The following is a 27,378-nucleotide window of genomic DNA, read 5'->3' as shown; positions in this document are numbered from 1 at the left end:
CTCGTTCCCTGCTGCAGTGACCTGGGGCGGAGGGCGGGGGCCTTTCGTGGCCGGGGCTGCGGTGCCTCAGTGCCACCTCTGAGCCCTCGGACTTTTCCGGCCACCCCCCCCCCGAGCCCGGCCGCCCCCACTCCTGTTCGCCCGAAGTAATGGGGGCCGGGGGGATGTCCGTGGGCCAGGAAAGCGTGTCCTGGGGGGGGAGGTACGTCTCTAGGTACCACAGGTCGTGGGGTCCCCCGGCACCGCCTCCCAGGAAGTTCAGTGCCTGTTGGCAATCTTCTTCTTCCGAGCAGACACCAGGTCGTAGAAGGGGACGCGGGTGATGCTGGCTCTGAAACGAGAGCAGGTGACAAGATGTCAGGGCTGGGCCGGCTCCCCCGTGGGCCTCGGCTCCCGGGGCTTGGAACAGGGCTGTGGGTCTCCCAGGGAGGGGACGGCCAGCCCTGCTGCGGGACAAAGGCCAGATGACCCCAACAAGGGCCGAGCTACGGTGGGTCAGCCGTGCTGGCCTGCCCTGGAGTCCCCCCCGGGTGGACCGGGGTGAGGGTGAGGCCGAGAGCTGACCAGCCTTGGGAATTCTGCCCCCAAAGGGCTCTGCACCCCTCTTCGGACCTGCTTGCCGGTCTGGCTCTGCCCCGCGCTGGCTGTGTGGCCGGGTGAGCCCCTCCCCCGTCAGGGCCTTAGGGCCTCATCTGTGAAATGGGGCTAAGAGCCGGTCTGGCCTGCAGCTTCACAGGACCGCTACCAAGGCTTGAGGGGAAAGACCCCGCCAGTGCCTGGGACACAGCCCCTGGCCGAGTGACCACTCCTGTGTCTTCCTCTGGCTAACGCCACCCAGCCTCACCCGTGTCGCCCCCTCGGCTGCCGCCCCTCCCCTGCCTGCCTTCCACCTGTCCCTCCACCGCCCACCTCAAAGTCAGCTCCTACACCATGGGTTTTCTTACCTGGCCACCCCCCTACTCTGTTTACCGGTCTGCGGCCCCCCAGTGCCCCCAGGAGAAGCTAGTCGCCAGGAGGACCAAGGCCTTGCTATCCTGTGCAGCCTGGTCACCTCCTGGTGGGTCCCTGCAGGGCCAGGCCCCTGCACTGCCCGGCACCGGCCACCCCGGGACTCCAGAGTGCTTGTCCAAGCAGGCCACACCCTGACTGGCCCCCCGGTCCTTGCCGGGACTGGTCCTTCTGCCTGGAAAGGCCTGCCCTCCGTCTCTACCGGCTCTTTCCAGGGCCCCTTTTGGATCCTGATGCTAACGACAGCGCCGTTCAAGGGCACTTGCCACGTGCCGGGTGCCGGGCCAAGATCTTTTCGTGCAACAACGCACGGGATCCTCCCACCAGCCCGTGAAGTTGGGGCCTCCCTTCCCTGAGTCCCGGGGCCTGGCACTGTGCCCACGACAGAGGGGGTGTTCACAGAATAGGGGCGGAAGGGATTTGCAAGCCGGAAACGAGAGGGAGATTCTGGATTTAGCCCCTCGTACAGACAAGGCTCGGAGAGGAGCAGGGGCTTCCGGAAGCCACAGGAACGGCACCCCCCCTTACCGTATGGCCTTGATCCATTGGTCGCGCTCCTCGGCGCTGGAGGCGGAGATTCGATAAGACTCGTGCTTGCCCTCCACCACCTTGCCCTCGCCATCGGTCTTGCAGGCCTTGATCTTCTGGCCGCGGCAGCTGGGGTTGTAAAGCTCCAGGCAGAACTGTGGGGAGGTGGCCGGGTGAGGGCCGGGCGGGGGACCGGGCAGGGGTGGGAGGAGAGGGCGGTTGGGCTGGGCTTTCCTGGGGGTCCTTCCAGGACTCGGCATGTGGGGTTCGGACTAGCAGCAGGCCACACCCGCCCCGGGCCCGCCTCCTGTGCTGGGAGGACGGGCAGGAGCAGTTGTTCCTCACATCGAGAACTGACCAGGGGCCAGGACTGACCCAATAAACCCACCATTTCCCCGAAAACCCCCAGTTGGCAGCTGGGGAAACCGAGGCTCAGAAAAGGCACAGACTTACTCAAGGTCATCAGCCAGCGTCAGAGGCAGGCTCTGAGAGACGATGAGACCGTGCCCTTTTGGATGTTACGGACCTGCCCCCAGGATCCACAGTCTCAGGAGGGAGACCGAGGCAACCCTGAGCCCCGCAGAGGGCGCCCTGGAGGGACCAGCCCAGCCACCTTCTCCCTGCACCCCATTTCAGAAATTCCCCCAGCCGCTCAGGTCTCGGGGCTCCCCCCCTCCCCCCCCCCCCGCCCCGCCACCCCAGGACACCTACTGGCTTCTTGGGATCGTCCACCTCCTGCACTGAGAGGTTCTCAAGGGGGATGATTCCCCGTGGCTCCTTGTCCTGCAAGTTGAACAGGAGGGAAAGGCCACGGGTTCGGCAAATGGAGCCTTGAGCCTCCGGGCCAGGGAGTGAACTCGTGGGGCTCCCTAAACCCAAAGAGGCGTGCACCCATCTTCCCAGAGTCTGTCCAGTCCGGGAGAGGGAGGGAGTGGCAGGTGGAGGTGGGGCGGGAGGGGCGGGGCTGGGAGTTCGGCAGCCAGACTATAATCTGCGCCCTGCTTTAGACCTTGGCCCGGCCCCTCCTCCCCTTTGCAACTCAGTGCCTGCCCCCTCCCCCCCCAGCCCCGTGAAACAGGTTCCGGGGGGGCTGGATGATCTCACAGGGGCCCCCAGCTCTGATAGCTGGACTCTGGGAGGGGGTGGGGAGGGGCTGGGGCAGAGGCAGGCTCGGGAGCCCCCTGCTCACAGTGGTGAACTCGAAATAGTAGAGACAGTTGTCCGTCAGGATGAACCAGCGCCGTTTCCACGTCTTCACGCGGCCCCCTGCAAAAGGCCAAGAGCCAGGTCAGACTTCTCCCTGGGCCACAGACACTTCCTTCCCTGGAAGAGCGGGGCCTTGAGTGCATTCCTCTGTCCCCTCCCCTCCAGCCTCCCAGCCCCTCGCCCACCACACTTTCCCCCAGACCCGTCGCTTTCTCACCCCCAAACCATAGTGGCTCCAGTCACCCCCCACCCCCTCCCCGGCTTGCCCTGAGCCGCTCACCCGTGACACGATCCCGGGAACAGTGGCTGGACATTCCCCGTGCTTTTTGGCCACCCTTCCCCCCCTCAGTTCATCCCTTGGCCTGCTCCCCGCCTGGCACCGTGCTAAGCATTTCATCTTTCATTTGCCAGGCAACGTTCTAGATGTGTTGAGAACATATTTGCTAATCCACCCCTAGAACGACCTATGAGGGGAGGCCCATCATTAACCCCATTTTACAGATGAAGAGACCAAGGCGAAGCTGTCAGCTCAAGGTCCCGCAGCCGAGCTGAGATTCGAACCCGGTGTCCTCGCTCCCGACCCCAAGGGCTTGGCCATTTTGCTGCGTGGTGAACCCGCCCAGTGACTGTGATCCCCATTTCACGGCTGTGGAAGCTGAGGCTGAGGGAACCTGACCGCCGGCACACGCGTGGAGGAGCTGGGATTCGTGACTTAGAGCCTCCTTGGGGCTGAGGACAGCCAGCGGGACGAGAAAGGACCAAGTGGTCTGCAGAAGGGCAGCTTGGCATGTGGGCACACAGAGGTGGAGGGCTCAGACGGGCACCCCCGGCCGAGGTCTCCGCTCCAGCGTGAGGTGTCTGTCCCTACCTGGCTCAGAACGCCACTGTCCCTGGCTGGGCTGCCCCCCATGGTTCCCCTGCCAGATTCTGCACCTGCTGCTGTGGTCCCCGCACCCCTGCACCCACCCACGGCTCCTCTCTGCAGGCGGAAGGGCCTCCCTGCCCCTAGTCATGTCGAAGGGAAGCTCCCCTGAGCCACATCCTGCCCACTCCCTCCCACATCCTTCAGGGACACCCAACCCTCTGCCCACCCAAAGCTGCCACTTTGTTGGCTGTGTGGCCTCAGACGGGTACCCTCACCTCTCTGGGCTGGGCTTCCTCAGAAGCCCTCCAGGAAGACAGACAGACTTGCCACTGAAGGGTCTATGGACCTGTTGGCCTCTCATCCCCCCTTCCTGCTCGTCCTTCCCCTCCCCCACTGTCCCCTTCACTCCCAGGACACACGGAGGGAGGTCTGGGGCAGGCAGCCCACCGCCCTGGGGGTCACGGGACCTGGGGTTGCCCGACTCCACCCCCGAGGCCGTATGTCAACGTGCGGGTGTCACGCGTGTGCCCTGGGTGCCCGAGTGCGCGCCTCACCCAGTTTGAGCAGCCAGCCCTCGCGGTCGGGGTTGAAGAAGGTATGAGTGAGGTCATTGCCATCATCCTCGGGGATGGAGAAGGGCTCGCTCTTGATGCTGTCGAAGAGGTTCTGTCCCCGGAGAAGGGAGGGAGAGACCCGGCTGTGAGGTCCATCCTGCTCCAGGGCTTGGGCCCCTGCCTGGCCCCAGTGGCCTCGAGACCCTCCCCGCTTCCCCCAGGCCGCTGGTGCGAACCCCACCCGCACGTCAGGCCTCCCCTCTGTAGGTGGAACAGAGCCGGCGAGGACCGTGTGGCGGCCCTGCCCACGGCCCTTGCCTAAGGCAGGTTGGCAACCCCTTACCGACCAGGCGGGTGATGGTCCTCACCCCCCATCCGCTCCCCCCCCCCCCCCGCCACCTTTGCTGGAATTCTAGCCAGCAGCATTTCAGTAAGAGCACTGGCTTTGGTGGAAGGCTGTCTGGGTTAAAATCTCAGCATGAATTGATGGCTGTGTGACCCTGGGCATGTTCCTTAACCTCTCTGAGCTGCCAGGCCTCATCAGCAAAAATGGCGAGAGAGATGCTAACTCCCAGTAAATGGACTGCGCAGGGCTCAGAGCTCCCCCCACCCCCCCCCCAAGTCCAGGGGAAGGTGAAGGGGAAGGGGGAGTATAGCCCCTGCCTTCACCCAACCACCCAGAGCTGCTCTTATGGGTCAGATAAGGGAGTCAGGGACTCCCTCCTGAAGGTGGGGGATACAAGGACCCTCAGCTGGGACCTGTACGCCCGCACACATGTTCACCTGTGTGAACACACACACACACACACACCCAGATATATACAGATACCCGCTAGGGCACAGCGGCGGCCAGGGTCAGGGCCATCTTGGGCAACATCCACGAGGGGAGGGGGCTCCCCTTTTGCTTAGTTGCAGTGACAGAGACTTCCAGGTGTACCCTGGGTAGGGGGACACAGAGGAGCCACCGGGGAGTTAGGGATTGACCGCCAATGTCGAGAGGCCTGGCCCAAGGAGAGACTCAAGGCGGGATGCCGAACTCGGCTCTCACGGGCAGAGACCTGTTCTGGGTGGGCGGTGACCACGGGGGTGAGGGTTCTCAGAACACAGATTACAATCATCTCCATGCAGGACCTTCTAGCAGTTAGAGCTGCTGAAATACGGATGGAGCGGCCTTGTGTGGTAATGAGTCCCCCGTCACTGGAGGTATGCAAGCCAGGGCTGCGACCTCGCTGTGGCTGAGCCGTGGAGGCCCACAGTGGGTCGTCCCTGCGTGTGCTGAAACCCCTGCCGTGGGCCACTGTGTTCCAGGATCAGCCATCCCATATTCCCGAGTGTTGGGGAAAACATTCTAAACCGTTTCTGCTGATTAAAACCAGACCCAATGCTGGATCTCCATCTCAAAGATGATGAAGTCATTTCCTTCTGTCACATTTCTAGACACTGCCGTCCAGAGGCTTCCTTGAGATTTTCAAATGAACCATTTCCCCAGTCCTCTTTGCTTCCCCCGAAGTTTTGGAATCTAGAATCGTGTCTCCTGGGTTTTAAAGGTCTTTTCTGACCTGACAGCTCAAGGGGCGGGGCGTGGGGCGTTACAACCCCACGGGCAGCAGGTTTTCCTGGGTTTGGGGGAGATGTCTTCTGACTGACTCCAGGGTCCCTGGCTCGGCCTGGCTGTGGCCGGGTGGGTGTGGGTCTCTTTTTCGGAGCCCCTGCACCCCTAGCACAGCTGGGAAGCCCTGTTGTCCCTCCTGCCCGGGCTCAGCCGGGCCCCCTGAGAATTCCCAAGGGGTGTTGACTGATTGAACAAAGGCCAGTGGCAGAAAGACCCTGTCAGCAAAGCTGTCAGCACAAGCAAGCATTTGGGAGGTCTAGGAGGCAGGCAGGGAGGCGGGTGGCCCCCGCCCCCCTCCGTGATGCCCACAAGGGGGCCCCTGGAAGCTTCTGTGGGTGGCATATCAGCTTGCACATGCTGCCCCCATAAAGGAAACCGCTCGGCTCACCCACATTTCCTGTACCTTGTAAACAACCAGCCCTCCCCCTTAAGTAGACACCCCTGCGCCCGAGCTGGTGACCACCGAACCTGGCTGGGTGGACGTGATTAGAAGGACAACGGCCACCTTCCAGTGCTTTTGCTGGTCTTGCGTCCGTCCCTCTCCACCCGTTTTCCTCTGGGGACCCACGTGCCCATACACTTTCTGTCCAGGCTGTCGGGAGGGGTTGACGCCCACTGTCCCCACCGCCCCAGGCTCCAGGAGGGAGGAAGCGACTCCCCTCTGGCCAATCAGGACACTTCCTCCTGCTGGCCACAGCGACTGGGTCAGGGAGGACACGTGACCCATGCCAGCCAATAAGACTTCGCTCTGGGACTTTAGTTTTAACTGCTGAGTGAGAATGAGCCCCGCCGAAGCCGCCTGGGCCATCTCTGCTGCAATTTGAAGAGAGTCTTTTTTAAGAGGGTAGCTGACGTGGGGGAGAAGGTTGCTGAGAGATGGACAGACCAGTCCTGACCTCACTAAGCACCTGGATCTAGCTGAACCTGAAGCCGACATATCTGAAGCCAAATCAATCCCGGATCTTTTCTATCACACGAGTTGAGAGATTCCTTTAGCTGGGAAGCAACTGGTCCCCAAATCTGGCTTTCTGGTCTCTGCAGAAGGAAGGACCCTGGAGCCAGACAGACATGGGTTCAAATCCGGTCTCCTCACAAACTAGGAGACCCTTGGCCAGCTACCTCTCTTGGGTGTCAGATTCCTTTGCTACAAAGTGGGAATGGCACCCACTGCTTAAGGCCGTCAGGAGACCTTACTGAGAACATAGAGTGGCGAGGATTGGGCCCGGGAGATGGTCAGTTCTGATGGAGATGTTTGGACAAGGACCCACGAGGTCCAGGCCTGCCCACAGCAGAAGATACCCTGAACTGGGAGACTATTCCCCTGCCTGAGCCTCAGTTTCTCCACCTGTAGCCCTGGAGGGCTGGAGGCTAGCGAGCACCGCTTCTTGGCCTCTCTCCTTCCCCTCCTCCACCTGAACTCCCGCTTGGGGCAGCTTTCTCTGGAGGTGAGTGGTTCCTTTCTCGGCATTTCTTGGATGCCTGCCAAGTGCCAGGAGCTTGGAGTGCATTAACTCTGCTTCTCGGGAGAACAACCTGGGTCGGCAGCAGCATCTGCCCACTTCGCAGATGAAGAAACTGAGGCTCACCGGCCAGGTCACACAGCCATAGGGCAGAGCTGGGATTTGATCTCCTATCCCGAGTCCACACCCCGTACCTTTGCTCTGAGTCTCTCGGGCATTGTCCCCCATTCCTATCAGGATGGCCAGGACAAGATGGGCTCAACCCGCCCGTCCCCGGCCTCCCGCGGTGCACCTCTCCAAAGCCTTGTCCAGCTGCGCACCCTCGTGGTCTGTGTGCCCTCGCTTCAGGTAATGTGTCTGTGTTAATTTAATTTCACAGATCGGGTCACTTGAAAGCGTGACGTGACGGTGTCCTCAGCAGGGCCCAAGCTCCAGTACCGTCGTGGGGGATCCTTCCTCAAAGTGGTAAACTTTGACTATCTGAAAGGTGCTTAAAGCTGAGCTCTTGCTTTACATACGGGGAAGAGGAGGCCCAGAGAGAAGGCAAATGCACACCCCCCCCCCCCAATCCACATAGCACTCTCAACTTCTGCCCTAAAAGCCCCGAACAGCAAGGACCAAGGCCCTCGTGGCTCTCTTTGCACCCCGGGAAGCTTCTGGATTAGTCGGCCACGCTAACCACACAGGCACTTTGCTAAATACCTTACATGTCTACACTAATCCTATGAGCTGGTTGCTCAGAGAGGTCAAGCCGCTTCTCAAACGTCACACAACCAGAGAGTGGGGGAGTCAGGACTTGGATGTGGCTGTGACTCTAACGCTCTGTTCCCCCCCCCCCCGCCCCCCCACCTCCACCCCTCCTCTGTGGCTGCCTCTCTTGGCTGCCAAGGAGGATAATAAACCCTTCCCCAACCTCCCAGGCAGAATGTAAGTTAAATTGGCATAATAGACGCCTAAAGCCCTAAGAGAAGAAAGTTACAAGCTTTATGCAAATGTAGCGCATTGTTATTAACAAAAGGCTTGAGTTGGGGGGGGAAATACTTAAGGAGGGAGGTGCTGCGCTGGGCTCACTGGGGGCTCCGCAGTAGGGGGGGGGGGCTGCCTGGGAGATCGGGGAGCCGGTGCCTGCGTGTCATTAACTCATCCCCTGCCAGACAAGGCGTGCTCAGCTTCCTGAGTGCCGCAATGAGATGAGTTACCGATTTCCAAACGCATTTCACATTCCGGGCATTCTACTAAGTGGTGGGTTTTTTTTTTTAAATTATGGTTAATTATTCTTAATAGTGACATACACCGCCATTTAGAGCCTGTGCTGCGTACCTGGCATGGGCTATGCCCTTTACGTTTTTATAAATTGCTACTCACAGCAGCTCTGTGACGCAGGCGTCATTATCCCTGTTCTCCTGGTTGAGAGAACGGGGCTTGGGGAGGGTGAGTCATTCCCCAAGGTCACCGGCAGGCAAACGGGAGATGGGAATTGACTCGAGCTCCAACCAGCTCGCGGAGCCCTCATTCTGTGTCGCGGCTGTCCCTTTCCTCGTGATAAACTTTCTCCTCTGGGGACCAAGGAGGGTGGTGGGCTAAGGGCGTGGCAGTTCCTGAACACGGAGGGGCACCAGGGTCCTTCCAGACCCAGGCTTCCCTCCAGACTTCTGCGGCTGGAGGTTTGCAGGGTGCTGAGCTGGGAGGGTGGGGTTCACACCCTTTCCTCCCCTCCTGCCAGCCTCTCACAGGGAGGTGACTGAGGCTTTATTGAGCTCTGGGGCATCTTGAGTCCTGGAAATGAACTGGCAATTCATTTTTGCTGCACCAGGCTCTGAATCCCACTCCCGTGTTTACAAAACTGTTCCTAGCTCCGTGTTACCCACAGCAAACAGGTTGTCATGCAAAGCCTGGGATGCCCTGACCCCACCCAGCCACTCTGGACATTTCTGCCTTTCCCAGCTAGGCCGGGCTTGGGTTGTGGCTGCTTCCCCTTTGTGCAATGTCCTTTCTCTGCTCCCCTCCGCGAAAACTCCTATTCAACCGTCAAGGCCCAGTTCAAAAGTCATCTCCCCTGTGAAGTCTTCCAAGATGGCACCCTTCCTTCCCCTGCCCCCAGGAGACTGACAGGAGCGTCCTCTGTGTTTCTGTGGCTATGTTCCCACAGTTAGGACGGCACGAATCACACAGGGCTACAATTCACTTATGTATCGTCTTCCCACCAGACCCTGAACTTGGCCTGGCAGGGCCTGTGGTTGACGCATCCGTGGGTGCCCCATGCCGAGCACAGGGCCCGGTGCCATACGGCAGGAATGGGGGGCTGCTTGATGGAGAGATGGGAGGCCTGGGTTCTGCTTGGCTCTCAAGTTGCCTTGCGGAAGACCTCGGTTTCCTCCTCTCTGAAGGAGGGAAGGGTCTTAGCGGAGTCTGAGGATTTTCGGCTCTGACACGCTGAGAGTCTAAGAATCTGGGATTCCAGGCAATACGCCTGAGTTGCGCGAGGCACCCTTGCTGGAAGGTGTGAATGATGGGTGCCCAGAATCCTCCAAACGATGAAGTCTGGGGGGGATCTCCTGGGTGGTCTCTCTCAGACATCGCCCTTAAGATGGGGATCACTCAGGAATGCCCATCTCACGACAGCCACCAACCTGGGGGAGGTCCCTCCCAGCAGAGAATCCCCCTGCAGAGGTCTGTCTCAGAGGGGCCCCCCCTGGGGCTGTCCACCTAAGGACGAACCCCTCCCAGATGCCTGGGGACCAGGTGGGTCGGGCCGTGCCCCTCTTACCCGCAGCTGCTCCTCAGGCAGGTCACCGCCGCCATTGATGCCACGGTTCATGGACACAAAGCGCTCGAAGGGTGGCCTGTCCCGGACATTGGGGTTGTGGAGGCTGGTGTTGAGCATGATGATGGAGAAGGACAGGACGTAGCAGGTATCTGCCAGATGGGACAGGGGTCACAGGCCTGGCGCTGGTCACTCTCGCCTCCTCTACCCCGACCCCTTCGAGGGGCCCATCATCACCCATCTCAGTCCCCGAAGGTCCAGCTGTCCTGGCTTGGCATTCGAGGCCCCGCCCCCTCCCCACTCTTCTGGCCTCCCCGCTCCCTTTAGCTGCCTTCCCACCTCTGCACTTTTGCTCCCGCTGGGCCCCTGCCTTTCCCCTTCCCTTTGCTGCGTATTTCAATCCTCATCTCTCAGCTCCAGCTCCAGCCTCTCCCGGACCCCTTCCAGCCTCTCTGCCCACTCTGTTCCCTGCCTCCGCGGAACACCTATTGTTGGCCACACTGTTCAGGGCTTAGTCACGTTCTGCTCGGCAATCTTGTTGGCATTGCGGGGCTCCTGGGGGCCCGAGTTCCTGTTCTGTTATTCAGACTTTCATGGGCTTGGGGGAGAGGCTGGGCTGGGCACTGGGGAGGGAGGTGATGCTCCTCTGGGGCGTTTTTGGGCCCCGGGTTCCAGAGTCAGGGAAGTCCGGCTGTGCGTCCCCGGCTGGTCTGGTGGACCTTGGGAAGGCACCTGACCTCCTGGAGCCTCAGCTCCCCCCACTGGTGACGTGAGGAGGTCTAACCTGAAGTATCCTCATGTCCCAGAACACCGGCGACTCTACCTCCGAAAACAGCGGCACCTAATAGAACCTGGTAGTTGCCGGTGCTTGCCCTGTGCTAAGCTCTACATCCCTGTAACAACCCTGAGAGGCGAGTAACCCCATTTTACAGAGCAAGACACTGAGGCCCAAGGGAGTTAAGTTACAGGCCCAAGGTCACAAAATTGCATACTTAGACTGGGACTCAGATCTGGTGCTGTAAAATCCCTTCCTTTCCAGAAATCTTTACTGCGTACCCACAGAGTGCTGCGGACTGGGGAATTTATTGGCGAATACATTCAATACGGTTCCCGCCCTGCGGGATGTTTAGACTAGTGTGTTGGGGGGGGACAGATAAACCAGCACCCCTCCCCCCCAGTTCTGTATAACTACAAGGTAGGACAAGTGACTGGTAGGACCTGACTATGGTCACACGGCCAAGAAGCGTTGTGTCTGTGGACAAGTCACATCACTTCTCGGAGTCTCTGTTATATGCAGAGAGGGGGGATGTTCCTGGCCTCAGACAGTGGATGCAAGGACCAGATGACTTTGCACGGGTGGTCCTCAACTAACGGAATTGGTTCTTGTTGTTATGGTAACTTCAGGAACAGAGAAGGAGGGCAGGACAAGCTTGCCCTGATGATTTCTTGCCCAGCTCGCGGTGGGGGGAAGGGTGGCGGTGGGGGTACGGAGTTCTGATCTCCGTGGAGATCTTTCCATACACCTGTGCTCCCTACGTCCTGCACAGGGTGTTTCATGCTTCTGGCCTTTACTCAGATGAAAACTCCTGCCCCAAAAGGTCCTCTCTCCCCTTGACCTTGGGCAGAACTCCTGTTCATCCTTTAAAGCCCTGTTCAGACACCGTGGGAAACCGGAAGGGGTGGGGCGACCCTGGCGCCTCGGGAGGAGGATCCGGGCCTGCAGCTCCGAAGGGGTCCTGGAGCCCCGGGTCCCATCCCACACCGGCACCTGTGGACTGGAAGACGCCTGGGTTGCAGAGGCAGTAGCGGGTGGCAAAAGTCTCCATCATCCGGTCGATCTTCTGGGCCTCGCCGGGCAGCCGGAAGCTCCACAAGAACTGTCTGGGGGAGGAATGGGGCTGTGGGCGATGGAGTGGGCGGGGATCTCGGGGGCAGGTGTCGGGGGTACCCCGGGCAAGCTGCTCTGTCTGTCTAAGCCTTAGAGTCTTCATCCTGTCGGTGGGAGCGTCTGTCCCCATCACGTAGGGTCACGGGAAGGTGCCTTTTCTTTCAAAGTATCAGAGCTCGGTGGGCGCTCCCCTCGGCCCGTCTGGGGTCCAGAACCATCTGTGGCCCCTCCGCCTCAGCCCAGGGAGGGGGGGGGGGGCTCTGTCTGCCCTGGGGTCTGGCTGGGGACCCTTCCGCAAGTGGCTTCCCCCGGCTGGGCTTCCTGCTCTTGGGACTTAGTTCCTCGAGGGGCGCCTGGGTGGCTCAGTGGGTTAAGCGTCCGACTTTGGCTCAGGTCATGGTCCACGAGTTGGAGCCCCGCGTCGGGCTCCGTGCTGACAGCTCAGAGCCTGGAGCCTGCTTCCGATTCTGGGTCTCCCTCCCTCTGCTCCTCCCCTGCTTGTACTCTCTCTCTCGCTCTCAAAAATAAATAAACATGAAAAGAAAATTAAAAAAAAACAAAAAACTGCGTTCCTCCAGGGCGAGGACCGTCTGCGGCTGGTCCCCTCCCCTCTGCTGCTGGGCCTCACGCAGGCTCGGGGAACCCCAGGACTGCCCCGTAAGGAGTGAAAGAGTGAATGAATGAACAAATGAATGAATATGGGAGCCTCCCGACCACCGACCCTTCTCCCTTAAAGAACAGGGGAACTGGAGGGAAGGCCACACTGCTTGGAGGGTGCTGGCTGCTTCCTTCTCTGCCTTACATACAAACTCCCGATCATCCTCCAGGGCCCGGATCAAATACCCTCATGGGGAGCCGACTGTTCAGGCAGCAAGACTTACTAAGCCGATTCTAAGTACCTCCTCCTTTACTCGTCACAACCTTATGACTTTGGTACTGTTATTGTTCCCTTTTACAGATGAAGAAACTGAGGCACGGGGAGTTTTGAGTGTGTGTGTGTGTGTGTGTGTGTGTGTGTGTGTGTGTGAGTAGCAGAGCTGGGCTATGACCTGGGCAGCTTGGCTCCACAGTTCAATATGTCATAACAAAGGGAATGCCCACTATGCTGCACTAATCAAATGAATAAAACCCTAATCTCAAAAGTAGTGGCAATGGCAGGGGTAACAGCAGCCATGGGTGCCGTGATTAACTATCGCTCTAATCGTGGAGTTAACACCGGGAGCGCTCACTGTGATAAGCCAGACGCTTGTCCCCGCTGTCCCTGGAGGGGGGCCGAGCTGATGACCCCACCTGACCTCTGCTCCAGGAGGTGGTAACTGTCAGTAATTCATTTCGGCTCCTTAGGTCCTCCCGTCCTCCTCTTCGCTCCCCTTTGCTGTGTCTGTGCTGTTAGCTATGTGGCTCCTGGTCCCCGCCCAGGCTCTGCCACCCCCTCGGCTGTCCCCCCCACCCCCCTCACCTGAGGGCCTGCACGAGGTTGAGGTTGGCAAACTCATGGCAGTCCACGAAGGCCTGGAGGACCTGCAGGTTGAAGGAATCCCTGCAGGGGACAGGGAGGAGGGCACACCGCTTGGGAACTTGCCGGCACCCGCCTCCTGGGTGGCGGGGGGGGGGGGGGGGGTGGGGTGGGGGAAGGGGTCGAGGTGGGGGAGGGAGAGGAGGGGAGCCGCGCGTCCTCCTTCTGGATCCAGCCACCTTCCGGTCCGCTGAGCCACGTCTGAGGCCCTCCCCCCCCAACGTGCACACGTAGGTCCTCACACTGGAGCAGACCCCCACCCCCCCCCCCCTTGCAACTCCCCCACGGCTCCCTGGCGCTGTTCTCACCCGAGAGGGGAGGGGGCGCTCTCTGTCACTTCCTGCCTGGATGACCCTACTCAAGCCACTGGACCTCCCGGAGCCCCAGTGTCCTCCTCTGTGAAATGAAGAGAGCCGGGCCTACCCCTATTTCTCCCTTCTTCCCAGCTCAAATCGGGAAGCTCTGTTTTTCTTGCACCAGCATCCCCTGCCGTCTCGGGGGGAAGGAACGTGTCCCCTGGGGAGCCCGGGAGAAAGGCTGCTGGTCTGGCTGCTGCCTCGTCCCTTACAGCCCGCCTGCCTCCCCCAACAGCCCAGAGGGGTCCTTTCTCACCCCTCCTGTGCCCAGACCCTCCCATGGGGCCCCACCTCACCCCCTGCCACTTCTTCCCTCCCTTGGTCTCCTCTGATCTCACCAGCCTGCTATTCCTTGAGCATGCTTCTGCCCCAGGGCCCTTGCACAGGCTGTTCCCGTTGGCATGCTCTTCCCCCAGATGTCCTCACTGCTCACCTCCTTTACGTGTCAAACATCACTTTCTCGACGAGACCCTTCCTACTCACAGTATTTAAAGTCACGGCCCTTGACCCATGATTCCCAACGCTTCTCATCTCCCTTCCCTGCTTTCTTTGCAGTCCAAAGAACTTAACATTTTCTAATGTATTTTGCATATTTGGGGATCTGTCTTTCCCACTAGAACGTACCTCTCCGGGGGCAGGGGTTTTGTTTTGTTTATCTTGGTCACTAGTATAAGTCCGGGGATTTGACACTGCTTGGCACACAGTGGAGACTAAAAAATATCTATCTGTTGACCAAATAAGTGAATGAAGGCAGGCAGGAAGGCAGGCATTGGTTCAGAAGGTGGAGGGGAGTGATCAGTTAGCTGTCTCAAGCCCCAAGAGTTAGGACTTCCCTAACATAATTCGCTCACTCACTTACCTGCACACGCACACGCACACACACACACACACACACACACACCTGCGCAACCCTCGTTCCCTATCTCCCTGAGGCCACGCACCGCCTTACCTCTCCCCCAAGTACGTGCCGATGGCCGTCTTGTTGAGGCCCTCGCCCTTGTACAGGAACTGCGCGATGTCCTGGACGTCGGGGGTCAGCAGTTTGTGCTCAATGAGATACTGGACGCCCTGGAGGGGGTACACGGAGCTCATGATCAGCACCCCCCCCAGCAGCTGGCCTCAGTGGAGGAAGGGAGGGGCCCCCCGTGGCCAGACTGTGAGGCAGGCTGTGGGGGGACCTGGCATTCTGACATTGGCACAGACTTTTCTGGGAAGTTGTGTCCCTCCTTAACAGAAGCTGCCATTGGAAGGTGGTGAGGTCCCCATCAATGGAGGCATGCGAAGAGAGAGAGCATCCTGCAGCGGGCCAGGCTCATGCCAGGGGCTCCCCGGGTCCCGTTCAGGCTCATACTGATTACATGCTTCAGTGAATCTATGAATTTATAATTTTAAGATTCAACGATTCAGCCCTTTCTTTTGTCCCCTTCATATTCATACATTTAAAAATAGCGTTTCATGTTTTTTTTCCTCACAAGCAATCTATGTCCATTGTGTAAAAAATTAGAAAAAAATCCGGCTAAATCAAAAGGAGAGGAGATGGCCACGTCCCAGCATTCAGAGGGAGAGAGTTTCCATCGTGGCGACTTTCTGTCCCTTTCTACATGAAACCTGCTTCCGATGTGACAATATCACGCACACCTCACGACCCAGGCGCTCAGAATCTGTCTTTCTAACTTTGGGAGTTCGGGGAAGAGGTTGCTGGAAGGTGGTGGTGGGGGGCCGTTGTGAGGGGCTCTCAGTGACAGGCAGAGGGTCCTGGGGGCCCCTCAGTGGCCCCTCCCAGGTGCTCTGTGTGTATGTGCACCTGTGTGTGAGCACGCGTCTGTATGCCCGAGTGTGTGCGTGCCTGTGTCTGTGTTCTGTGCGGTTGGGGCAGGGGTCCGATTCCCGTGGCTGTGGAAGGCAAATGGGTGTGTGACAAATGGGTGAGCCTGTGTCACTGTGATGGGAGGCAACTCTCTCAGCCAGAGCAGTAAATTTCCAGGGACCCTTTGACTGCCCTGACCCTACCCCCGTATGTCAGCTTGTGGCTTCCTCCTGTCTGTTCAAGCAGGAAGGGACCCGGCTGCCACCTAGCTAGGTGAGAGGTTGCTCTGAGGCCAGGGGAGGGGAGGGGAGGGTGGAGGTGGGGGGTGGGGAGGTGGTGTGTGTGGGTGGGGGGGGGCGGGGGTGGGGGGAGGGACAAGAGTCGTAGCAGCCTGAGCCCCCAGTGCTCCATGCCAGCACCCCCAGACTGGCCCTCCCCCAACAGAGAGGCTGGGAGAAACTTCTGGAGACTGAGCCCCAAAATCTAAGGGTCCCAGTGTCCAAAAACCTACTAAAAAGGAGGAAGCAGAGACTCGGCCAGCAGACTCCAAGTCTGTGGACTTCATAAAATGTCACCACTTCCTCCCGGCTCCTACCTCATGCTCTGCTATGGGGTGACAGGGCACTGAAGCCATGGCAGGCTGTGGGCCACCGGACAAGGTCCTGAGCTCCGCTGGGCCTCAGTTTTCTCACCTCTAAGGTGGGCCATCGTCAGTCGAGGGGAACGAGAGGACATCGTGAAGGTGTCCAGCATGCGGAACCCCCGACCCCACGACCACCCGAGACCCCCACGACTGCCCTACCTTCATGGGGTCCATGTTGAACTTCTTACGCCCAATGCATAGCTCCTTCTCTTTCTGGGCCATCCGGCTGCAGACAAGGAGATGTCAGCCTGGACCGTCCCAGAACCCCAGGACCCCCCCCCCCCAGTCCCCAAGGATGCTTTTTCCGCAGCTACAGCCAATATTCCCCAAGGGCCTCCAAGTGGGGTCCTCACATCCTGCATTGGAATCGCCTCGGAGAGACCCTAGAAATGCAGGGTCTGGGCCCCTCCCAGACTCCCAGATGGGACTGTTCCAGTGGGCCCAGCTCCAGCATTCTAACCGGTTCTGCAGCCGTGGCCCTGGAAGCCCAGAGTCGCTCTAGGGAGAGCATTTAGGGGGGCCCTGTGCTCGAAGTGGGGGCAGGATGACAGGGAGGCCGGGGGTGAGGGCACGGCCCCCGGGGCCCGACTCCTGGTGCAAATCCCTCTCTGTTGCTTTGCTGGCTGAGCCACACGAGGGGAATCACTTCACCTCTCTGGGACTCAGTTTCCCCAGCATGGTTGAGAGGCTAAAGAGTTTAAAGCAGCTTGGTGGTAGGCGCTCTGTAAATGTTATGCTGGTGTCGGGGCTGGAACAGGACACCTGGAGACATGGGGCAACCATGTGTGGGCCCATGTGCATTTGTGGTGGGGCTAGAAAGGTGATCGGAGATCAAGGGTCGGCAGGGGCCAGGTGGCGACTTCCTGAGACGAATGTGTAGCCGTTGGTACCTGGGGCCTCAGGGGATTATGTAGGGACCAACCTTCTTATTCCCCACAAGGGGGGAAACTGAGGCCCAGGGAGGGGCGGGGACAAGCCCCAGGTCACAGAGCTGAGCGCTCCTTTTCCTAGCCCATCCTGTGACGCTCCTGGCCGGTGATTGATCAGGGCCTGGGTCAGTGCGGGTTAGGAGAGACTTTGGGTGGAGGGGGTGGGGATGGGGAGTGTCTCTCAAAAGAGGGGGCTGTTGGCAGTAAGGACCAGACCAGACCACGAGATGGGCTCTCAGGCCCTCCCTGCTGCCTCTTCTTCCAGGCCGATCCCTGATTTCACCAGGGCCCCAGGCCCAGGCAGGGCCCCTGCTCCCTCCTGCTCATTCCTGGTGTGGGACATCCTCGGAAGCCACCATGGCAGCTTCCCAGGGGCCCCTGGCCTGGCCCCTCCTCACCTCTCCTCTGCGATCTCGAAGCAATCAATCTGGGCAAACACATCTGCGATCTCATCCTTCAGCTTCTGCGGGGCGGTGGGGGGGGGGGCGCGGTGCGACAGGGAGGGAGAGTCAGGGACAGACTTCAACAACCACTTCCACCCCTGGGCGTGACCCCAGACCTCCAGTGAGCTGTCACTGCCCGCCTACCTTTGAGAGATCCCTTTCCCGGATGTTTCTCCCTCCCTCCCTCTCTCTCTTTTTTTATTTTAATTTTTTCATGTTATTTAGCGGGCACAAGTCGGGGAGGGGTCGAGAGAAGGAGAGACAGAAGAATCCTGAGCAGGCTCCGCACCATCAGCGCAGACCCTGACGCGGGGCTCGAACTCACAAACCGCGAGATCATGACCTGAGCCGAGAGTGAGAAGCTTAACCCACCCGCCCCCCCCCCCGCGCCCCCCTCCCTTTCCCAGATGTTTCTTATCCTCAAAATCCCAAGCCAGCCTATTGCCTGTTGATATGCGATTCTCTATGGGCTCCTGTCTGGGGGACGTGGTCCTCAAGTCCCCACCCTTCGCCCCACTCTACGTCCAGCCCTCCCACCTCCCCTCTGCAGCTGTGGAGTCTCCTGCCCTTTTAGCCAAGCCTACCCGCCAAGCCCTCCTGCGCCCAGCTGCCAGCTTCCTGAAGCACAGCTTGGTGCCTGCCCTTCCCCAGCTCCTTCCGTGGCTCCCTACTGCCTCCCCAGCCACCAGGAATGAGTTCCCAACCTAGCACCAGGCCCCAACTCCTCTCTGGCTTCCCTCCCCCATCCATTTACTCTGCCGCTCACCCTTCACTCAGGGCCTACTGTGTGCCCAGTATTATGGGGACCCCCCCGGGTACAAGATCGCGCAGGCTGTCTTTTCAGGGACCTTGCCACCCCAGTGGAATGTACAGAAGAGGTCGCTGAAGTGCAGAGAGGTAAGGGGACGTGTCCGAGGCCCGATTCCAAGTCTGTGCTTTCGCCACTCCCCTCAAGCCTTTTTTGTTTTTATTTTTGTCCTGACCCTGCAGGAGGCGCCCAGGGGCAGAGGACCCCCTAATTATGCCAGCCACGACCGTTGGGCGGACGGGAGAGTGGCAGCTGGTCCAGCAGACCCTTGCAGGGCAGCAGCATGGGGACCTGGCAAGAGCCCCTAACATGCACCCTAGCGCCTCCTCGCCTTCCCCTGGAATCTGAGGGATGAGAGCGGTCCCAAAGGAACCTGGGTTCCAGGAACCCGGGGGGTCGCAGGGGCCTGGAGACCGTACCTGTACCTGATCTTGGCCAAGTCACTGAGTGGCTTCCCCCCACATAAAAGGGGGATCCACTTGCAAATATTAATTGAGCGCCTCCTGTATGCTTTGACTCTGGAGCTGGGGCTATGGTGATGGGCAAGACAGACCCACGCTTTCACGGGGCTCACAGCCCAGTGGGGGTGGGATCATGGTGGTCATGGGCAAATGAAATGGCGAGAGGAGCTACCCTGTCGTGGGCGCAGCGTAAGGGATAGCCTTGTCCAGGCACCACGGGGGGGGGGGGGCACCTGAAGCCAATGGAACGTGGGGTGTCAACCATACTCCAATAAAAAGAGAACGATCTCTGATCATTAATGTCGTGTCATGGTACAGGAAGAGCCTGGCCACCTAGTAGGTCTCAACAAAGCACTTGCTGAGTGAGCGATTTTGTATCTTCAACTTTCTTAGGTACACGTGTGTTGGCGTGGGGTCGGGCCCCAGCAACCACAGCCAGAGCAGTCAGGGCAACATTCGAGCCAAGAACGAAATAGTGAGAAGGAGGTGCCCCGAGGAGAGCTGCGGAGAGTCCCGGGGACCACGGGAACTGTGAGTGCAAAGGCCCGGGGGCAGGACTGAGCTCCGCACGCTCCAGGAACAGAACGAGGACCCGCCTTCGAAGGCTGCTAAGAGTCAAATGGGTGAACGTCTGAGAAACTGTGTTGGCAAGGGCCAGGCACACGTTGGTGTTATCTTGACGAAATGGGCGACATTTTTGAGGGGCTGAAACTGGAGCCCAGGGTGGAGATGCGACCGGATCGGGGACCGCCAAGCCATCAAGTGCAGACAGCACCAGGCAGGGCTTGGCACACAGTAGGTGCTTAACCGATCTCCCCCCACCCTCCTAGCTCTCTCTAGCCCCCCCGGAATTCCATTCTCCCCACTCCGGGGGCGGGGGGGGGGGGCGCTGGATGGAGTCTGGCCCTGCCCTCTGACCAGGCCCCGGGGGGCAGGAGTGAGTGCGGGGCTGCGTGAGCGCCTATAAGGGTTTGCTCGTGGGAGGGCGTGTCGGCTCGAACACGCGTGTGGACAGGAGCCTGTGCGTTTGTGAGTGTGCACGCACCTGGATGTCTTCCAGAAGCTGCCTCCGGTGCCATTTGATCTGCTGTAGTTCCTCTGTCTCCCCACTGCTCAGCTCCGCTGGGTCTGGAGAGAGAAGAACGGGGATGGGGGGGGGGTCCCCTGGCTTGCTCCCTTCCTCTCCCCTCCCCTCCCCGCCCAGCTTTGTACCCTCTGGGGACATTCCCCTCCCCCCCACCCCCACCATCTTGTTGATTTGCGCCTTTCCTGCTCTACACGTTATACTCTCAGCACCTTGACAGCAGAAACTTCAAGAATTTTGCTCACCGCTGCATCCTCCGCCCCCTAGAAAGAGCTGACACGTAGCAGGTACTCAAAATACTTGCGGACGGCATTCATCCTTCCTTGGAACTTTCATCTGCTCTTTCCCCAGATCGCTTGGTTAGCTCACTTGGCCGCGTATTTATTTGCACAACCAGGGAGTGGGGTATCATTTTGCCTCCCAGGCCATTGGTCAGACAGAGTCACATGACCACACCTAGCTGCAAGGGAGGCCGGGAAGCGAGCCTTTAGCATGGCGGTCCTGATACCATTGCGACCGTATAAGATGGGGAGACTGGCTTTGGGGGTGGGGGGACAATTCGCAGCTCCTGCTCCAGACACTGAGGCTCAGAGAGATGAGGTGACCCGGCCAGGGCTCCACAGGGACAAGCGACTCAGCCCGGGTGGGGCTTGGATTGGGCTGGCTACGAAACCTGGGCTCTTTTCTCGTTACCCGGAATGAAAGGAGATGCGTGTGTGCTGGCATTCTGTGCAAGGTGCTGTGACAATTCCCGCACTGGGGTCGGCTGGCTCACCTCTAACCCCTCGCGTTTCCTGTTGCATCCACAACACTCGCTTGGCCAAAATCTCCACGGGCTCCCTGTTGCTTAGAGGGCAAGAGCTCTCCTCCTGGTCCTCCACAGTCCCGGCCTCTCTAGCCGGCCTTGTCTTCCACTATTCTCAGTAAGAGCCTGGGAGTCTAGCCTGCCGGCTCCTCATTCCCCCCACACTGTCTCTGTCTTACTTTCCCACTTTTGCCCATGCTGTTCCTCGACCCTGGGATGCCTTCTCCAGTCTGTCTGTCCATACTCTCCCCAACTCTTTAAGTCCTAGCTTTAGGGAATACCTGGTCACCTTTCTTTAAGGTTTTGCAAGGACAGCCCTTATGTCTCCCAAATGAAAGCAGAGAGAAAATTAAAGGCTCCCTGTCCCTACCTTTCCCTCCCACTGACCGAGCTGCCATCTTGGATTAGAGATGGAAACTGGGTGTTGAGATGGCGAGGCACCAAGCAAGTATTCGACACGTGGGAAGGGTCCAGCGCACGTATAATGGATGCTGCGTTGTGCCATCAGCTCTCCCCTTCATGATCAAGGCACCCATTTCTTTCAGTGGCTGGGGGTAGGGTTGGGGGTAGCCTGCTGATGGCACAGTTAAGTTCCCCAGGAACTTAACTCAGCCAAATGGAACTGCCTCACCCGAGGATATGGCCCTCCCCAAGGACGGCCACTGCATCAAAAGCCAAGACGTTTTGCCCAGTTTCTGGACCTGAGCCAGTACTCATACCCAGGCTCTACTGACTGAAGGAGAAGCTGGGTGCCCAGAAAGAAGGGTCCTGAAATGCGATGACAACTGTATACGATGATTCCCTTGGTCAAGCAGTCAAGATGGCTCTGGGTGACCCACCAGGTCATAAAGTCAAGTGAGCACAACGACAGTCCTTCACAAGTGGCTCACTGAGGAGGAACAAGTGCGAATAAAACCAGAAGGTTCCAGTAAGCTCCGTGAACACATCACCCAGACCCCTATGCCATCCACGGCTGTCGCACCCGGTCCTTTGGCTCCCACTATGTCTGCGTGGGTAGGTCCCTTGTGATCTCTCTGGCAAAGGAGCAAAGCGCCCCAACCTGGTTCCAGAATCGGTGGCTTCGTGTTTGGGGACACGTAAACGCTGGGTAGCTGTTGAACCCTGCCCAAAGGTGTCCTGCAGAGACAGGGGCGAGAAAGGCTCCCAGTGAGCGGGACTCTGGGGAGGGTGCCTGGCCACCCATTTCATGTGCAAAGAGCAGCGGCCCCCAGCAAGAACACGTCTGCATTTATGGGGTGCAAATTGACGTGCAATTTGCAAATTGACGTCTGCAATTATGGTGTGCAAACAGCCCAGGCAATGAGAAAGTCACAACTCAGCCCGTGAAAAGCCACTACGCCTGGAGCCCCCAGTTAACTCCGATGGACTTGTTGTTTATCGCGCAGCCTTTCCGACTCCCCTTTCCTAACAGCGACTCCTCTCTCTGTCCTTCGGACTTGCCGAGGGTTTTGCCACAGCTTGCTTGTCCTGGATGGCGGTTCTAATACTCTTCTGGAATAAACCCCTCCTTGGCCGGGAAAACAGCTGGCAGTTTTGTTTTTTTAAGGTTAACAGTGAACAGGAGAGGGTGGCTTGACTTCTCGGAGGCTGGGAAGGAGGAAGATCGGAAGATCGGGAGTAGGGGGGTCTGGGGAGGAGGCAAGTGGGTGGTCCCCTAGGAGTGGACCCGGGGGATGAAGATTTTTGTGACACCCACCAGTGCTGCCCAGCAACCATCCGGCACTGACCTTAGCCAGGCTCTGACCGGCAACCCAGTGCTGGTACAACTGTCCACGAGTGCAGTAGCCACGTGGCCCTGGTGGAGGCTACATGAGAAGCCACCCACCCGAGCTTCCCGAGCTATTGCCACCTCTGAATCTCTGAGCTGCCGGCAACAGAGACCCACTGTTTCCCCTCGAAGACCCATCAGCCAACTCGGGAGGCAATGGGATTGCAAAGAATCCCTTCTACTCCTAAAGGCCAGCGATCCATCTTGACCGGAAGCCTCACGTGGTCCGGACGTGCGGGGGGGGGGGGGGCCCTTCCTTCCCACAGAGCCTCGGCCAGCGCCGCTGTCCAGGGGTCATCAGATGTCGAGTACTGTACAACGTCACGCTGGACCAAGGGGCTCTCTTCACAGGAAGGCAGGCGTGGGAGGAGCATCCGGCCAGGGGATCCGCTGGTCCTCTGGGACCACTTCGCCCCCCGGAAGCTGCCAGCCTGGTGGAACAAAGCGTCAGCTTGGAGCTGATGTCCTGCTTGGATGGGGCACCATCCTCCAGGATGCAGGATGCAACCTAACCCAGCAGCCGTCAGGTGGTGTTCTGGCCCCCGCAGGTCACTGACACGGACCCAGGAGGGACGAGGAGTGGCGCCATGTGCCCTCCTCCTGGTGGCCCTCTTGGGAGTCTTGCTTTCTGTCCCTGCAGCACTGGGCTCCGCAGGCCCAGAGAGCCCCGTTTCCAGGGAGGAGGTGGGGGGTGGCGAAGGAAGAGTCTCCCATTGACCTTCGGCTCAAAAACACCTGCTTTGTGCCAGCGGCTCGGTGTAAATGATGTCATTCGATCTCACAGCTCTTTGAGGCACACTGACATGCACCCCTCTCTCACCCTTGTGTCTCCCCCGCGCCACACCCCGTCCATCTCCTTTCCGTTTCCACGGCCCCACCCCCACCCCGACCTCGGCGTGTCCCTGGACCCCGTGTCTCCTGGCCTCCACTCGGCATCTCCCATCCAGTCTCCCGCGGCGTCCTGTTGCCCTGGGGATGACACCCTGAGTCTTCCGGGCCCCCCGGTTGGGCAGGCAGGGCCCCATCTTCCACTGACGTTGCGCCACCCCCGCCCCCGGCTTGAGGCCTCCTGGGCGTCCTCCACTTGCTCCCACGTGCGCCCTCTCCACAGGCTTGCGCACGCACAAGCTGTTCCCTGTATCTCGAATGCCTTTCCTTCCGCCCTCTGCCTCGTCACCCCCGCTCAGCGTCTCCCCTCTCAGGTGCCCTCCTGTCCTGTGTCCGAGGTGACACGGCTGGAAGGTGCTGGATCTGGGGGTCACACCCAGGCCCATCCAGGACTCCCGAGGCCACAGCCCTGATGTTGGTCTTCCGACGGCAGATATCTTCGCGCAAATCATCCAAACCCCACCAGGTACTAGTCCCTGGTTGTTCTGACCGGAAGTGCTGACCGTGGCTCCTGTTTGAGAATGAAGGCCAGATGCAAAATGATGCCTTGTTTTTTTGACGGGAGGTGGGGGGAAGAGAGAAAACAAAGCCAACTCTCCAGAGCTGGGGAAACTGAGGCATAGGCGTGCGTGGCGAGTTTTCTCAGGACAGTGGGAGGGCGTGGGGAGGGGGCTGTCTGCAGTTTTTCTTCACAGAGCTTCTTTTGTGGTTTGGCAGGCCTGTTCATGGACCCCTGGATCCCCTGTCCCCTTCTGGAGGGATTCTGACCCCCCCAGCAGGTGGCCCCAGTCACGTGAAGCCCGGGGCCTTCCACTCCTTCGCCTGTCTGTTTCAAAGCGGGGATTTCTCCCCATTTCAGAGCTGAGGACACTGAGGTTCAGGGAGGGCGACAAGGACGCGGGGTCAGAGTGGCCACTTCTGAGTCTGAGCCTGGTGACGCTGGGGTTTCAAGCACCGAAGCAGCTCATGGGAGTTGGATTTAATTAACAAAAACTTTTTTTGAAATGTTTGTTTACTTTTGAGAAAGAGAGAGAGAGAGCGCAAGTGGGGCAGAGAGAGGGGGACAGAGGATCCGAAGCAGGCTCTGTCCCGATAGCCGCGAGCCCGACGTGGGACCCGAACTCACAAACCGCGAGATCATGACCTGAGCTGAAGTCAGGGGCTCCACCGACGGAGCCACCCAGGCGCCCGCCCCGTGGAGTCGGGTTTTAGTAACAGTGCTCATGAAACACGCAAAATAACAACACGATAATGATAACAGCCGCCACCGTGAACTCTGTTGACTCTGCCCTGGGCTCGGTGATTTTCCAGCCTCACGAAGGCTGCTTTTGGACGCCCCCCCCCCGCCCCCCACGCTGTAGGCTGCGGCTGCCCTCTGCACGGTGCCCAGGCCAGCTGTCAGTGCCCTGGTGCCCACCCCGGCCATCTACCTCCCCAGCTCCTCCTTACTTCCCCTTTGTCCTTCCTCTTTCCCATCATATTTTTAGAAATCTTTCTGCTCGCAGGCCCGTTTCCAGGACAGCTGGCCCAGCTTCCCCTTTCCAGGGCAGGAGGAGGGCGCTATCCTGGGGGCCCGAGGGCAGAGGCTCCTCAGAGTCTGGGGGGGGGGGGCCCTGGGGCAGGAGGGGGTGTCTGGTGGAGCTGTTCCTCGCCCCGGCCCCCGAGGCTCTGTGGGCGACGTGTGGCTTCCTCCCCGCCCCCAGAGCCAAGCTGCCTCTATTTTTAACTACTCCCCGGCCTCCCTGCACCAGCCCAAAGGTGCTGTCTTTGGTCACACAGAGGCTTTGTTGCCTGGACCGCTCACCTTCCCGGCAGGCCCTGGGGGGAGGAGGCCTGAACACACGGGAGGCAGGCGGGGAGGCCGCCCTGGGGGACCCGACTCCTCCAGGAAGTTTTCCGAGATCTCCCCCTCTCCCGCGTGGAAGGAGTCGCTTCCTCGTTTGCTCTGGGTCATCGTCCTGCAGGATCTGGGGGTCTGTCTCCCACTCCCCCATGTCCTGGACCAGCAGCCTCCCCCAGGGCTGGGCCTGCTGTCCCCAGCACTGCCCAGCACAGACCCTGCACGCCGGAGGACTGCTTATAACACGAATGAATGAATGAATGAATGAATGAACCAATCCGTGGAGACCTGAAATCTCCCAACAGACCGCCTGCGTTGACTTCACTCAATCCCTTCCCTCCCAGGGCCAGCCCAGAGCAAAGCAGCAGCCCGCCTTCTGGGCTGCACCTTCCGCAGCCCAGGCTAACCCGTGGCTCTCTCTCCTCTCAAGTTCTTGTCCTTGCCCTGCCACTTACTGGCCCCCTGACTTCAAGTAAGTCAGTCCTCTCCCTCAGTTCACCTCCGTGAGCCTCAGTGTCCTCGTGATGGGGACAACCATCCCTCTTCTTAAGGACCCATCACTTCGTATCTGCCGGGTAATCTTAAACCAGGTGCTTGCTGTTCCCCGCTGGGTCCCCGCCTTGTCATCTAGTCTCCACCTAAGACCTATTCACGGAGCCTGTATGGTCTGGGAGCCACCTGCCGTCCAAAGCCCAAAAGCTGTTGAAAGGGAAGGGTGGTTCTCTAACCATGTTCCCCCTAGCCCGTGGGGTCAGGGGAGGCGCGGTGGGCGGGGTCAGACTGCTCAGTGTTAGGTTTTGTTTGAAGAAAGGGTTCTGTTGCTAACAGGCTTGACGTCATCTGAACTTGGGGAACTGGACAGCTCCTGGAAGCCCTCGTCTTCTGGATTTCCAGGCAATGCTGGGACATTCTTTTTTTTTTTTTTTTTAATGTTTATTTATTTGTTAGAGAGAGACAGAGTGCGAGTGTAGGAGGGGCAGAGAGGGGGCGGTGGGGGAGGCACAGAATCCGAAGCAGGCTCCAGGGCTCCGAGCTGTCCGCACAGAGCCTGATGCGGAGCTCGAACCCACAGACTGTGAGATCATGACCTGAGCAGAAGTTGGACGCTTAACCGACTAAGCCACCCAGGCGCCCTGATGCTGGGACATTCCGATCGCAGGGCACAGAGACTTTGTCCCTCTTCTTCCCTCTGTCTTGCAGAAATGCATTTCTCTTCCCTAGCAACCGTACACATGTCTCTCCTCTTTCCCCCAGACACGCGGTCCTGCTCACTGGGGAGGGGCTCAGCCATGGTTCTCTGCTGCTCCTCTCTGGCCCCCTCCACTGGCACTCTAGGTGGTGTCCTCAGCCTCCCCAAAGGCCACCCTCATCCCCCCACCCTTAAAGTCCAAACAGGAGCTTCAGGGCCCCTGTGCCACCCAGACGGCCATTATCACCAACATCATCATCTTCAACTCAAGCAACCTTCCTTGCACTGGTCATTCCTTCCCCTGCACCCCCCCACCCCGAATATTCCTTCCCCAGAAACCGACAGGGATCACTCCCTCCTTCCTTCAGGTCTCTGCCCAAATGGTGTCTCCTTCTGAGGTCTCCTCGACCACCCCCTCCCATGTCCCTTATCCTACTTGACTGTCCTTCGTCCTGCCTGTCACCCCCTGACACATTACATTAATACCTTTATGTCTGTCTCTCCCTGTAGAGCGTGAGCTCAGGAGGGCAGGGACAGGGCCTGCTTTGTTCCCTGTTCTCCCAGCACCTGGGGCACAGCTTGGCACTTAGCCTGAGCTCGTAAACATTTGTTGCATGCTTCTGCATTTCCACCCTGTCTTACATCTATTTACACATGGATTCCCTCCAGGATCCTGGGAGGCAGGCACTATTGTCCCCATTTTACAGAGGAGGAAACTGAGGCCCGGAGAGGTCGGCCCCGGGTGCTTACCTGGGTGGCACAAGTCCATCCTGAAGCCCCGGGGAAGGGTGGCCTCCGCTCCCGTCGCCTGCTGACCCAGCTGCTGCTCAAGCTGACCAGGCAGAGATGTGTCACCGAGGCTACACCAGGCCCCTTCCGGGTGGCCCCTCCCAGCCCCGCGTGGGGAGGAAGTCCTGTCTGCCGGGACCCGGTGT

The 27,378-nt window shown here is 59.3% G+C and overlaps 1 protein-coding gene across 3 annotated transcripts; it reads right to left on the bottom strand.

The window, feature by feature from the left end:
* On the bottom strand, nt 1–27,378 carry CYTH4 (cytohesin 4). Of its 3 annotated transcripts, none has more exons than XM_027070816.2 (13): nt 27,194–27,378; nt 19,894–19,976; nt 17,535–17,599; nt 16,367–16,433; nt 14,707–14,825; nt 13,345–13,425; nt 11,766–11,878; nt 10,001–10,149; nt 4,162–4,273; nt 2,726–2,802; nt 2,248–2,319; nt 1,537–1,691; nt 1–331 (listed from the first exon to the last, which is right to left on the bottom strand). In XM_027070816.2, the coding sequence occupies exons 1-13, from the start codon at nt 27,210–27,212 to the stop codon at nt 259–261; spliced, it is 1,185 nt and encodes a 394-aa protein (XP_026926617.1). In that variant the 5' UTR covers nt 27,213–27,378; the 3' UTR covers nt 1–258. The 3 variants fall into 3 exon arrangements, with proteins under 3 accessions (XP_026926617.1, XP_053082735.1, XP_053082736.1); XM_053226760.1 differs by lacking the exon at nt 27,194–27,378 and adding an exon at nt 21,108–22,475; XM_053226761.1 differs by lacking the exon at nt 27,194–27,378 and adding an exon at nt 20,178–21,093.

Source organism: Acinonyx jubatus, chromosome B4 (genome assembly GCF_027475565.1).
Source record: "Acinonyx jubatus isolate Ajub_Pintada_27869175 chromosome B4, VMU_Ajub_asm_v1.0, whole genome shotgun sequence".
Lineage (NCBI taxonomy): Eukaryota > Metazoa > Chordata > Mammalia > Carnivora > Felidae > Acinonyx > Acinonyx jubatus.
Note: the sequence above shows the minus strand (reverse complement) of the source record. Positions and strands in the feature narration are given on the sequence as shown.

What these genes read in the sequence shown, in the direction of transcription:
- CYTH4 (XM_053226760.1), bottom strand. Translation starts at nt 21,135, where the DNA reads ATGGCAGCTCGGTCAGTGGGAGGGAAAG. An exon ending in AACCTCGTGCAGGCCCTCAG is followed by an intron (nt 11,879 to 13,344) that starts GTGAGGGGGGTG and finishes TTCCTCCCCCAG; the next exon opens with ACAGTTCTTGTGGAGCTTCC. An exon ending in AGGCGTCTTCCAGTCCACAG is followed by an intron (nt 10,150 to 11,765) that starts GTGCCGGTGTGG and finishes CCCATCTGGCAG; the next exon opens with ATACCTGCTACGTCCTGTCC.